This window comes from Dipodomys merriami, unplaced genomic scaffold, assembly GCF_024711535.1.
Source record: "Dipodomys merriami isolate MVZ:Mamm:240054 unplaced genomic scaffold, mDipMer1.0.p SCAF_415, whole genome shotgun sequence".
Classification (NCBI taxonomy): Eukaryota; Metazoa; Chordata; class Mammalia; order Rodentia; family Heteromyidae; genus Dipodomys; species Dipodomys merriami.
The window spans coordinates 714,613-726,813 of NW_027205771.1; the positions used below are offsets into that span (position 1 = coordinate 714,613).

Here is a 12,201-nt window from a genome sequence, read left to right on the forward strand (position 1 = left end):
TGAGAGATAATGTGATAGTTCAATGTATGTAATAATTTTGAGAATATTCAACCTCTCTAGATACATAGGTGGGGTACGTGTGTATAATTACTAACTTGAATTTCAGGCTTGCAAAGCATGGTAAAGGTACCATTTGAGCAATATCCCTACTCTGGATATTGATGTTTGACAGAGTTCCCAACTGGTTCTAAACAAAATTTTAGGACTAGATGGTAATGGAAATAAGAAAGAACACTAGTATAGGAAATTAAAGTGGAAAAAGTGGGTTGGAAGTTCCCCATGCCAACCATCAGGTGTCACTCTACTCCAGAACTGTGACTATCTGAGGTAGGCAGCTCCTGTTTATAAAGAATCAATCAGTATATATTCAACTGGGAAAAAGGGATTCAAAAGGGAATAAGGAATTCAGTTTGTGAATAGAGTCTTGGAACACAGAGTGTAGATTGAATATTAAGAGAAATTGGACATGAAGATGATAATGGCTAATGGTAAGAGAACACAATGACAAAGTTACAGAACTATGAGAAGTACACACATTATGTTTGAAGAAGTGAATTCCTTCCTATTTAAGAAGCAGCGCTGTGGCTAGTGATGGCAAGATGAATGACTATAACAGACTATGGCTGCAATGAAGAGAAGGAATATGATGGTGGAAAAAGCCAAAAGATAAAGATGATGGGATCCTATGGGATCACTGTAATAGGAGGGGACAAAAAGAATCAATATAAGAATTTAAGTTTTAGATTTCAAGGTAGAAAGCTGAAAGAATTTTTGTGTGTCTGTGTGCGCATGTCCCAGCCCTGGAATTTGAACTCTGGGGCCTCAGCGCTCTTCCTGAGCTTTTGAATTCAAGGCTACCACTCTACCACTTGAGCCACAGCTCTACTTGCAGCTTTTTTTTGGAGTGGGGAGGGGAGGTGGATAGCTGGAGATAAGCATTTCTCGGACTTTCCTTTCCATAATCCTCAGCTATCAGCCTCCTGAGTAGCTAGGATTACAGGTGTGAGCCACAGGTGCCCAGCAAGATAATTTCTTTTTGATAGTTTCATTAGATTTTCTCTGCAAAAAGAGAAGGAATATCACATTCTGAGAATAAACTGTTGAGTACTATGTTAAGTCATGCACAAATAAGAGGTTTAAAATGGATGTTACAGCTGGGCAATCTTGACTCAGGCCTACCTAGGAGGCTGAGATTTGAGGACTGAAGTTCAAGGCCAGGCTAGGCCAGGCCAGGCAGGAAAAACCATGAAACTCATATCCAGAAGTGGAGCTCTGGCTCAACTGCTAAAGTACTAGCCTTGAATAAAAAAAAAAAAAGCTCAAAGACAGAGATCAAGCACCAGGACTGGTATAAAAACAACAACAACAAAAAATAACCTGGAAGCTACAGAGAAAAGAAGATAAATCTGATACAAACTACTTGTGTAAGAACATGACAGAAGATTAACCTGGAAACAGAAAGTTCCTCATGGCTTTGGCCTGGTACCCCTGGCATACAGCGGAGTGTAGTTCTGTTTGCCTATTTCCTATTCATTGTTACTATAAACTCCCTAAGTATAATTGTGTTTGTCTTTCAAACCACTGTTTCACAGAGCCCAGTGCTTAATCAGTACTGTAAACTGTTTCTGGACATGGAGATATAAATCAATAGTAGAATTCTTGCCCTGGGTTAGATCACTAGCACCACCACCCAAAAAAACAAAAAACAAAAAGATAAAGGTAATGGAGAATGGGAGGAAAGTGGTTCAGTTACTGCATTTGTGCCTGCTTTAATGATATTAAGGTTAGACATCCCTCAATTATATGGCACCATTGTAGTTACATCATGACTTTCAGTGATAAAGCCAAAGGCAAGTACAATAGAAGAAGGCAATTAACTGGCCAGGGTAAATTCTCTATAATTGGGAAATTTTCTTTCTTGTCAATTTCACTGAATTAAAGAGCTATTTACTAAACAATTTTTTTTCTGATCATATAGTTGTTGCCTTATCATGTTATTGGAAAATATAAACATTATTTACCTTGCATCAACTCCATCAAATACTTTCTGACACTCACTTCCAATAACTTCTTGCTTCAGATAATATAGCATCCTCACACGAAGCAAAACCCTGAAAGAATAAAGGAGCTGGGAATGTGGCTTATAGGAAGAGTGCTTGCCTTGCATGCATGAAGCCCTGGGTTCAATTCCTCAGTACCACATAAACAGAAAAGGCCAGAAGTGGCACTGTGGCTCAAGCGATAGAGTGCTAAGTGAGCAAAAGAAGCCAGGGACAGTGCCTAAGCCCTGAGTTCAATCCCCAGGACTGGCAAAACAAGAATAAGTATATCATCCCTTAGAAAAAATAAACATGGGGTGAAAATTACGTAGAAATATCTGTACAGATGATTTTTCAGGGGAGGGCAGTAATGGAATATGAACTCAGGCTCTTAAACATGCAAGGTAGGTGCTGTATTATTTGAGCCATGACTCCCACATTTTTTTCTTTTAGTTATTTCTCCCAAAGGCTCTCACTTTTGCATGGACTGGCCTCAAACTTTGATCCTACCTATACCTCTTGCATGGCTAAGATGACAGGTATAACATTTTTACACAATCTTTTTCTCAATCTTCACCATCATCATTAGTTAATAACCAAGGATGATAAAATGAGCTGATATGGAGGCCAGTGTTATTTGTTGGTGAAAATGATAATAGGGAAGCAAGATTGCTGAGAAATATGCTATAAAAATAAGATTGGTATTAGTCTTATATCTCACATGAAGATTAATAAACTCAGAAAGGTGAATCTTAAAACAACTGTGTTAAAAATACTCTACTACCTACTTATTACAGTGGTGTTTTATATGTTTTTTGTAGCCTTCATCTTGAAGTAGTTGCTCAGGATTGTATTTTCGAAGCCAGTCTGCTTTTTGTATGTCAAATGAGCTTGTTTGAGTTTTTACTTTCTTCCCTTTCCGACCCCTGGGCACAGGAGCTGACAGGCCTGTTAAAATGAGAAATGCATGTAAAAGAGGAGTAATTGTATAAAGAGCTGAAATTTGAAAGCTTTTTATAATCCAAGAAATCTATGGAGACTTCTTCGAGTTTGTGCAAATTATAGAGATATCTTTAAAATAGTAATGGTAATGATAAATATTGCAAAAATTCTACAAATACCTAACAGTTCTGTGTCTTAAATAAGAGTAATCATTGTGATTTTGTTTGTAGTCTTATCAAACGTTTCCCCATTTTACTTTTGCTGTCCTTGTTGTTATTATTATTATTTTTGTCGACCGTAGGGTTTGAACTCTGGGCACTGTCCCTCAGCTCTTCAGATCAAGGCTAGTGCTCTACCACTTGAGCCACAGCACCACTTCTGGTTTTCTGAGTGGTTTATTGGAGGTAAGAGTCTCAAGGACTTTCCTGCCTGGGCTGGCTTTGAACAGCAATCTTTAGATCTCAGTCTCCTGAGTAGCTAGGATTACAGGTATAAGCCACTGGCACTGAGCTTCCCCTTGTTATTGAAAGATACAGATCATGTCAACTAAAGTAATTTCATTTCTTTGACATTTTTCTTGTGAAATACTTTAAAAAGTATTCCTTAGCTGGGTGCCAGCTGCTCACATCAGTAATCCTAGCTCCTTAAGAGGCTGAGATCTGAGGATTCTTGCTCAGAGCCAGCCTGGGTAAGAAAGACTACGAGACTCCTATCTCCAAGTAACCACCAAAAAGCCAAAAACAGAGCTGTAGATCAAGTATAGATCACTAGAATAGAACGAAAAGCTCAAGGACAGCACTCAGCCTCTAAGTGCAAACCACAGGACAGGCACACACACACACACACACACACACACACACACACACACACACACACACACACACACACACACACACACACACACACACACACACACACACACACACACACACACACACACACACACACACACACACACACACACACACACACACACACACACACACAATTTTTTTTTGAAACACACACACACACACACACACACACACACACACACACAATTTTTTTTTGAAAATTTCCTGGCTATCCTAGTTATATATCCCATCTTTCTTCAGTTTTTCTGTGAAGTAAAAAGTTACATATCACTGAAGTCCCTGTATAAGTCTCTCAATGTAATTTACTCATTCCATCAGACAGATCTGCACTAAGAAATTTGGTTTCATTCAATACATGACTTTCTACATTATTTTCAGATTTTTACATTACACATGTAATCCTATAATTTATTTATTGGTCTTAATACTTATTGGATTTGTTCATAGCTGACCTGAGGTTTTAGTTCATCCCATTTTCTTGGTGTTACTTTACTGCATGGCTGTTATTTACTTATCTTCATGGTGTTTCAATTGTTTCATTGGTCATTCTTTTTTTTGGGTCCGGTCGTGGGGCCTGAACTCTGGGCCTGGGCACTGTCCCTCAGCTCTTCAGCCTTGAAGCCTCTTCAGGCTCTACCACTTGAGCCACAGCGCCACTTCTGGCTTTTTTCTTTTTGCTTATGTGGTACTGAGGAATTGAACCCAGGGCCTCATGCATGCAAGGCAAGCGCTCTAGCACTGAGCCACCTTCCCAGCCCCTCATTAGTCATTCTTTACAATTACTATTGTCGTTTTGACTACCGCTTCCAATTTTTACTTTGTTTTCCTTACCATATTATAGCATGTGAAATTGATAAATAGAACCAATAAATGGATTATTTTTCCTAATAATTTTGGAAGGTTTATATTGTGTTATCTTTTCATAAATTTTGCTTTTATATTTTAAGACTGTTCAGTTAGACACATGTAAATCTATGTTATGCATTTTCATTTCAATTATTAGGTAATGTCCCTTTTATCCCAACTAATTCTTTCCATTCTAAAGCTGACTTTGTGGTACAATGTTAATATTACTAAAACATTGGTATTTGTAATATTAGATTTTATTGATGTGTAATTGTTACTGAATCTTCTTTAGTGTCTCCTACCATCTCGTTAAAGTATCAAACTATTGATTTTTCTCTTATAATTTTTATTTTTTGGCTCTCGTCCCAGGGCTTGAAGTTAGGGCTTGGCCACTGTCCTAGAGCATTTGTGATTGGTCCATAATTTTTTTTTAACAGATAAAGCTATAATGTGCTTACATACACTTATTCTCATCAAATTTTCCCTCAATCATCCTCTCTGTATTTTTACAATGATATAAATTGTTCTGTATTTAACTTATCTTCACTCTTACTGACTTAGAAACTACATAATACACATTTTAAAATATACAAACTTAATTTTCCTAATAAAATTTCTATTTTATATTTCAAACAATTTTCTCAAATTCATCATTTAATCCTTTTATTTCTTTCTCAGTTCTGCTATAATTATTATGTGTAGGCTTGAGCTTTCTTTTTATAGACTCTTACTCTTTCAAAGTCACAGTATAATGACTTTACAGACATCAAAGCAAATTCAAAGTATTATTTTGCCCATGGTAACATTGTTTCATTGTAATATTGTTCATTTTATTTTACTTGTCCTGTCTTTTAATTATCTTTTTTTGGGGGGCGGGGGAAGGGGTTTGCTGGTCCAGGGAATTGAATAGAACCTGGGTGCTTTTGTGCTTAAGATTAGCATTCTACCACTTGAGTCACAGCTCTATGTCTAGTGTTTTGGTGATAAATTGGAGGTAAGAGTCTCATAGGCTTTCCTGACTGGGCTGGCTTTGAACCTTTATTCTCAGATCTCTAAAACCTTCTGAATAGCTAGATTACAGGCATAAGCCACCAGCATCCAGCTTGAATTATCTTTAAGAAGCTATTTAAAGGTCTTTCAATTATCAAGCTCATTTTAAGAGTTTATTTTATCTTTATCCTGTATTTCATGTTATTTTTCCCAGATGTCTTAAAATCTTTGGTCATGTTTTAAAATAATAATAACAAAGCTAATGGGTAGCCTGCAAAAGACAGGGCCTGTGACTGTGGCATCACTCAAGAATGACTGGATAGGATTTTTTCCCCTATTATTTTTAGGTTTTCAGTAGGTCAGACTTACCAGATAAGATTCCTTAGTTTTCTTCTTTAAATAAATTGACTACACATTTGTTTAACATCCTGTAGTAGCTCTATATCAAACACCAATCGTACAAATAAATCTTCTATTTTAGCCTCTCTCCAGAGAATACACTTTAGACATCGTTCCTGTGAAGAGCTGAAGAGGTATTTAGGGACGTAACCCCTTTTTAAGCAGCTTTTAATTGCAGACCCTAACTTTTCACTTATAGAGGCAAGACTTCTTGAGTCTTTTGAGAAATCTGTGAAGCAAATTAGTGTTGGTTTTTCTTTTTCTTTGCCTTTTCCATAGCTGAACCAAGATTCAGCACTCTCTCAGAACAAACCTGTTAGCTTTCAGCTTCTATAATTCTGTTATTTTCATTCTCAGTCTTCTTGTTTTTGAGGATTTATTTTGAAATTATAGGATATAGAGCTGGGCACTGGTGATTCTCATGCCTGTAACCCTAGTTAGGATCGAGGCTGAAAGCCAGCCTGGGCAGGAAAGTGAGGGCTCTTTTTATTTCCAATTAACCACCAAAAAGCAAGTGGAGCTATGGCTCAACTGGTAGAGTACTAGCCTTCAGCTAAGGTTGGTGCTCAGGCTCTTAGTTCAAACACCAAGACAGGCACAAAAATAAAAAATAAAATAAGCATATACAAAAGTAGATGAAACAGTAGGAATATAACTCTCTGATACAAAATTATCAATCCCATATCCAAAATTATCTACCAACATCAAACTTTGTTTCATCTATACTTTTTTCTCAATTTCCTATTATGTTATGAAATAAATGGAAGACATTAGAAATTTCCTACTAGTTATTTTTAGTTTCTATTTTAGTTTTTACACTCTAAAAAAACTTTTAAAAATGCAATCAGTATTTAAATGCACAGTTTTCTAATGACAACAATGAAAATCTTCCCCCAGGCTGTTTGTTTCAATCAGGATCTAAGTAAAGCCTCAAAAGTGTAGTTGGGGGGCTGGGAAGGTGGCTCAGTGGTAGAGTGCTTGCCTTGCATGCATGAGGCCCTGGGTTTGATTCCTCAGCACCACACAAGCAGAAAAAGCCAGAAGTGGCGCTGTGGCTCAAGTGGTAGAGCACTGGCCTTGAGCTGAAGAGCTCAGGGACAACACCCAGGCCCCAAGTTCTGGCCCTATGACTGGAAAAAAAAAAGTGTAGTTGGTGATGACTCTAAACTCTTCAATGTTACAGCAGGGTTACATTTTTGGTATTATTAAATGTTTTGGGCTAGACAGATCTTTATTATGAGAGACTATATGCACTGTTGCCTCTGCTCACCAGAAGCCAGTATCATGGTAAAAGTTGAGACACACCGTACAGGTTGTAGGATTAAGGTATTAGATAATCTCCACTGGTTTATAGACAGCCTACTCACACAATTCATTTGTTGAAGCCATATCTTTATTTTTTCTATGAGTTATCAAGCTTAATGTCTTCATTTTCTCTTCTATTCTATAAATGGACATTTAACAAAGAATGAAATCGTGTTTGTGCTAATTCTTTTTTCTTTACACAAAAGCCAGTTTGCTATGTTAATTTGTCTCCTATTAAGACACTACCACTGACCACTCATTTAAGATATATGCTTTCTGTTGTGCTTCATCTCAGTATATAACATATAATTATTATCACTTCACAGCATTTGGTTCAATGTGTAATTATTATTATTATTTTTTTGCTTATGTGGTGCTAAGGAATCGAACCCAGGGCCTCAAGTATGCAAGGCAAGCACTCTACCACTGAGCCACCTTCCTAGCCCGTGTGTGTGTAATTATTTTTTACATTCTGTCTACCTGTCTAGAATATAAAGTTTATGAACATGGGAAACTCTTCTGATTTGTTTTTTTCCCAGTGATTGTGCAAGACATACCTAACAGTCACTCACTGAATTTCCTTTATTTAACAAAATGGCAACAAATTTAATGGCATAGCAATAGTTTGTATAGTAAATAAAAGTATACTACAATATAATTATAAAATTCTGTTAACAAAGCTATAGATAAAAATTGCAGGACAGAACTGAAAATGGTATAGTCACTTAGGATAGCAAACTGAAGACATTAGAAAAAGTTAAGATGTATACTGATGTTCCTCAAAGTCTAATATTTTATAATATTTGAGGAACATGTTAAAAGGCAGATTCTGACTCAGTAAGGATGAGGCCTTTCCAGGAATGTTCCAGGAGATAATACTGATTTACCAGCTACATTAAGGTACTAAAAACGTGCACTTACACTTCAATAATTCGATTTTTGGATGAACAGTGAGTTAGTGGCGTTTGAATTCAGGGCCTCAAGATTGCTAGGCAGATGGTCTACTGCTAAGCCATGCTTTCAAGCATTTATTTAGAAATAGGGATGATTTCCTTTCCAGGCACATGCCTGAATCAAGATATTGTTTAAGGTTTCCACCTTGGTTGAATGACAAGTATGTATCACAACTATTCTGCCTAAAGCTGGTCTAAAACCTTGATGGTCTCAATCCCAGCCTCCCAAAGATCTAGGAATATAGATGTGAAGCACTGGGGCTCATCTACCTTTTGAAACATACATTACTGAAAGATTTATTCAATGGACAAGAAGGAATATGCCAAGTTTTTACTCAATCGTAAAAAAATGTGTGTGTGTGCATGCGTGCGTGCGTGCATGTGTTTGTGTGTGCTGGTTCTGGGGCATGAACTCCAGGCTTATGTCCCAGAGCATTTTTTTTTTTTGGTCTTTTCTTTTTTGGTACTGGGGATCGAACCCAGGACGTTGCACTTGCTAGGCAAGCGCTTTGCCACTGAGCTACATCCCAGCCCCCCAGAGCATTTTTGCATAAGGCTAGCACTCTACCATGTAAGACACAGCTCTACTTCTTGCTTTCTGTGGTTAGTTGAACGTAAGGGTCTTATGGACCAGGGGCTGGGAAGGTGGCTCAGTGGTAGAGTGCTTGCCTTGCATGCATGAAGCCCTGGGTTCGATTCTTCAGCACCACATAAACAGAAAAAGCCGGAAGTGGCGCTGTGGCTCAAGTGGTAGAGCACTAGCCTTGAGCTGAAGAGCTGAGGGACAGTGCCCAGGCCCAGAGTTCAGGCCCACACCGACAAAAAAAAAAAAAAAAAAAAAAAAAAAAAAAAGGGTCTTATGGACTTGCCTGCCCTCAGAGCTTAGCCTCCTGAGTAGCTAGGATTTCGGGCATGAGCCACCAGCACCTGGCTTGAATCTTATTTTTAATTGCATAAAATTGGAAACTTAAACACATCATTAAAGAAGATGCTAACTGAATTGCGCTATGGAATAATAAGCACAAGCAAAAGAATGATATCAAGCTATTTTAACATACGTGAAAAGACCTTGAAGGTATACTATAAAAAGAACAATTTGAAAAAATGACACATAAAACCTAATGCACCAAACACAACACTAGTGTGTGTGTGTGTGTGTGTGTAAAATTTTTTTTTTTTCCCTTGACAGGTCAGTCATGGGGCTTGAATTCAGGGCTTGGGCCATAAGCTCTCAGTTCAAGGCTAGTGCTCTATGACTTTGTTCCACAGCACCATTTCTGGTTTGCTGGTGGTTAATTGGAGCTAAGAGCCTCATGGATTTCCTGAATAAGCTGGCTTTGAACCATGAGCCTCAGATCTTAGCCTTCTGAGTAGCTAGGATTACAGACATGAACCACCAGTGCCTAGCTTACACTAGTGTTTTATAAAGCTGAAATTTGAGGATAGAGAAGACTATGTTTAACACCAGCTGAAGTGCTACAACAGTTTATAGAAGAGTAGTATTGCCTACATAATCAAAAAAGTTTATTAAAAGAAAACAAAAGCATGCTCTTACCTAGATGATTTTGTAGCTCACGTGTCTGTCCATCTTCAGTTGGTGTAATGAGATCCCAGATGAAACCTTTAATTTTTTCATCTCCTCGGTAATGAACGAGACAATATGCTAAAAGAGCTCGGCAAATTATTTCTACATCATGCTCATTTAGCTGCCTTTTAAAACGTCCATGAGAAAGAATCTCTCTCCATCGGCCCCATCTGTTTAAGGAAAGTATATTCACATTAATTTTAGGCATGTTTGGGACAAAAAAAAAAGTAACTCATGGACAAAAAACATGAAAAACTAAAAAAAAATTTTATTTGCTAATATTTTCCCGAATATCTGTAAAGATTTTCTAGTATATTTTATTTTATGTACTTTGTACTAGAAAATACCAAAATTTGAGAAGCAAATGATTAACTTTAGTGATACACGATTTAAAAACTAAAAACAGTTTGCCATTCTGTTATTAAATGTATGTTAAACATAGAAATAATAGAATACTTTAAAGTAGATTTAGTAAAGGCTTTCAAATGGTAAAGCACTTGCCTACCTATGCAAAGTGTACAGTTCAAGGTTCCAGTAACAACAAAAAAACAAAAGAACAAAAAAATTTCATTTTGGGCTAGGAAGGTGGCTCAGTGGTAGAGCACTTGCCTTGTATGCATGAGGCCCTGGGTTCTATTCCTCAGCACTACATAAGCAAAAAGAAAAAAGCCGGAAGTGGCGCTGTGGCTCAAGTGGTAAAGCGCTAGCCTTGAGCTGAAGAGCTGAGGGACGGCACCCAGGCTCAGAGTTCAGGCCCCACAACAGGACCCCTCCCCCCAAAAAATTCATTTTATGAAATAGAAGAAACCCCAAAAGTCGTATGAAACAATAAAGACCCCAAATAGCAAAAACAATTCTTAGCAGAAAGAACAGTACTGGAGGAATATCAATACCAAATTTCAAACTCTACTACAAAGCTGTAGTAATCAAAACAGTTTGGTACTGTCACAAAAACAGACCTAAAGACCAAATGGAATAGAACTGAAGACCTGGAATGAACCCACAGACCGTAGCCACCTAATCTTCAATAAGGGAAGAAAGACAGCCTCTTCAGTAAATGGTGCTAGCAAAATTGGTTAAACACCTGTAGAAAACTAAAGTTAGATCCTTAGATATCACCCTGCATCAGAATCAACTCCAAATGGATCAAAGACCTCCGAGTCAAAGCATACCCCTTGAGGAGGGAACAGGACAAACTTTAGGGCTCCTTGGCACAGGCCGAAATTTTCTTAATAAAGACCCAGAAACATAACAAATCAAAGAAAGGTTGGATAAATGGGATTGCATGAAACTGCAGAGCTTCTGCATGGCAAAGGACATAGCTAGCAAGATCAATAGAAAGCCCATGGATTGGGAGAAGATCTTCACTAGCCATACAATGGATAAAGGTCTCATACCTAAAAATACTTAGAACTCAATAAATTAAATCCCTGAACAAAACATCCTCAAAGAAATAACTGCCCAATTACTAAGTGGAATAAATACTTAAAAAGAAACTTCTCTGGGGCTGGGAAGGTGGCTCAGTGGTAGAGCGCTTGCCTTGCATGCTCGAGGCTCTGGGTTCAATTCCTCAGCACCACATAAGAAAAAAGCCGGAAGTGGCGCTGTGGCTCAAGTGGTAGAGCGCTAGCCTTGAGCTGAAGAGCTGAGGGACAGTGCCCAGGCCCAGAGTTCAGGCCCCATGACCGGACCCAAAAAAAAAAAGAAAGAAAAAAAAAGAAACTTCTCTGAAGAGGAAATAAGAATGGCCAATAGACACATGAAGAAGTGCTCAACTTCTCTAGCCATAAAAGAAATGCAAATCAAGACAACATTGAGATTCCACCTCACCCCAGTTAGAATGGCTATAATCAATAACTCTAATAACAACAAATGTTGGAGGGGATGTGGCCAAAAGGGAACCCTACTGCATTGTTGGTGGGAGTGTAAACTTGGTCAACCACTTTGGAAAGTAGTATGGAGGTTCCTCAAAAGACTCCATCTAGAGCTCCCCTATGACCCAGAAATCCTACTTTTGGGCATTTACTCGAATGATCACAAACAAGGCTATACTAAAGCTACCAGTACAACTATGTTTATTGTAGCATTATTCACCATAGTTAAGATATGGAACCAACCCAGAAGCCCCTCAGTAGATGAATGGATCAAGAAAATGTGAGATATATATAATATATATATATGTATATACATACATACATGTGCATATACATACATACATATATATCTATATCTATATGAATTCTATGCCTCCATCAGAAAGGATGACACTACCATGTTAGGAAATGGAA

General features: G+C 37.8%; 1 protein-coding gene across 9 annotated transcripts in view; it reads right to left on the reverse strand.

Moving 5' to 3' along the window:
* LOC138807200 (chromodomain-helicase-DNA-binding protein 9) overlaps positions 1-12,201 on the reverse strand; it is a 174,250-nt gene that overhangs the window by 33,679 nt on the left and 128,370 nt on the right. For all 9 annotated transcript variants that reach the window (XM_069992774.1, XM_069992775.1, XM_069992778.1 and 6 more), the window contains 3 exons: positions 9,884-10,083; positions 2,828-2,987; positions 2,022-2,111 (listed from right to left, as the gene is read on the reverse strand). In XM_069992774.1, the coding sequence (XP_069848875.1) occupies positions 2,022-2,111; positions 2,828-2,987; positions 9,884-10,083 (450 nt within the window). The remainder of the gene's footprint in view (positions 1-2,021; positions 2,112-2,827; positions 2,988-9,883; positions 10,084-12,201) is intronic.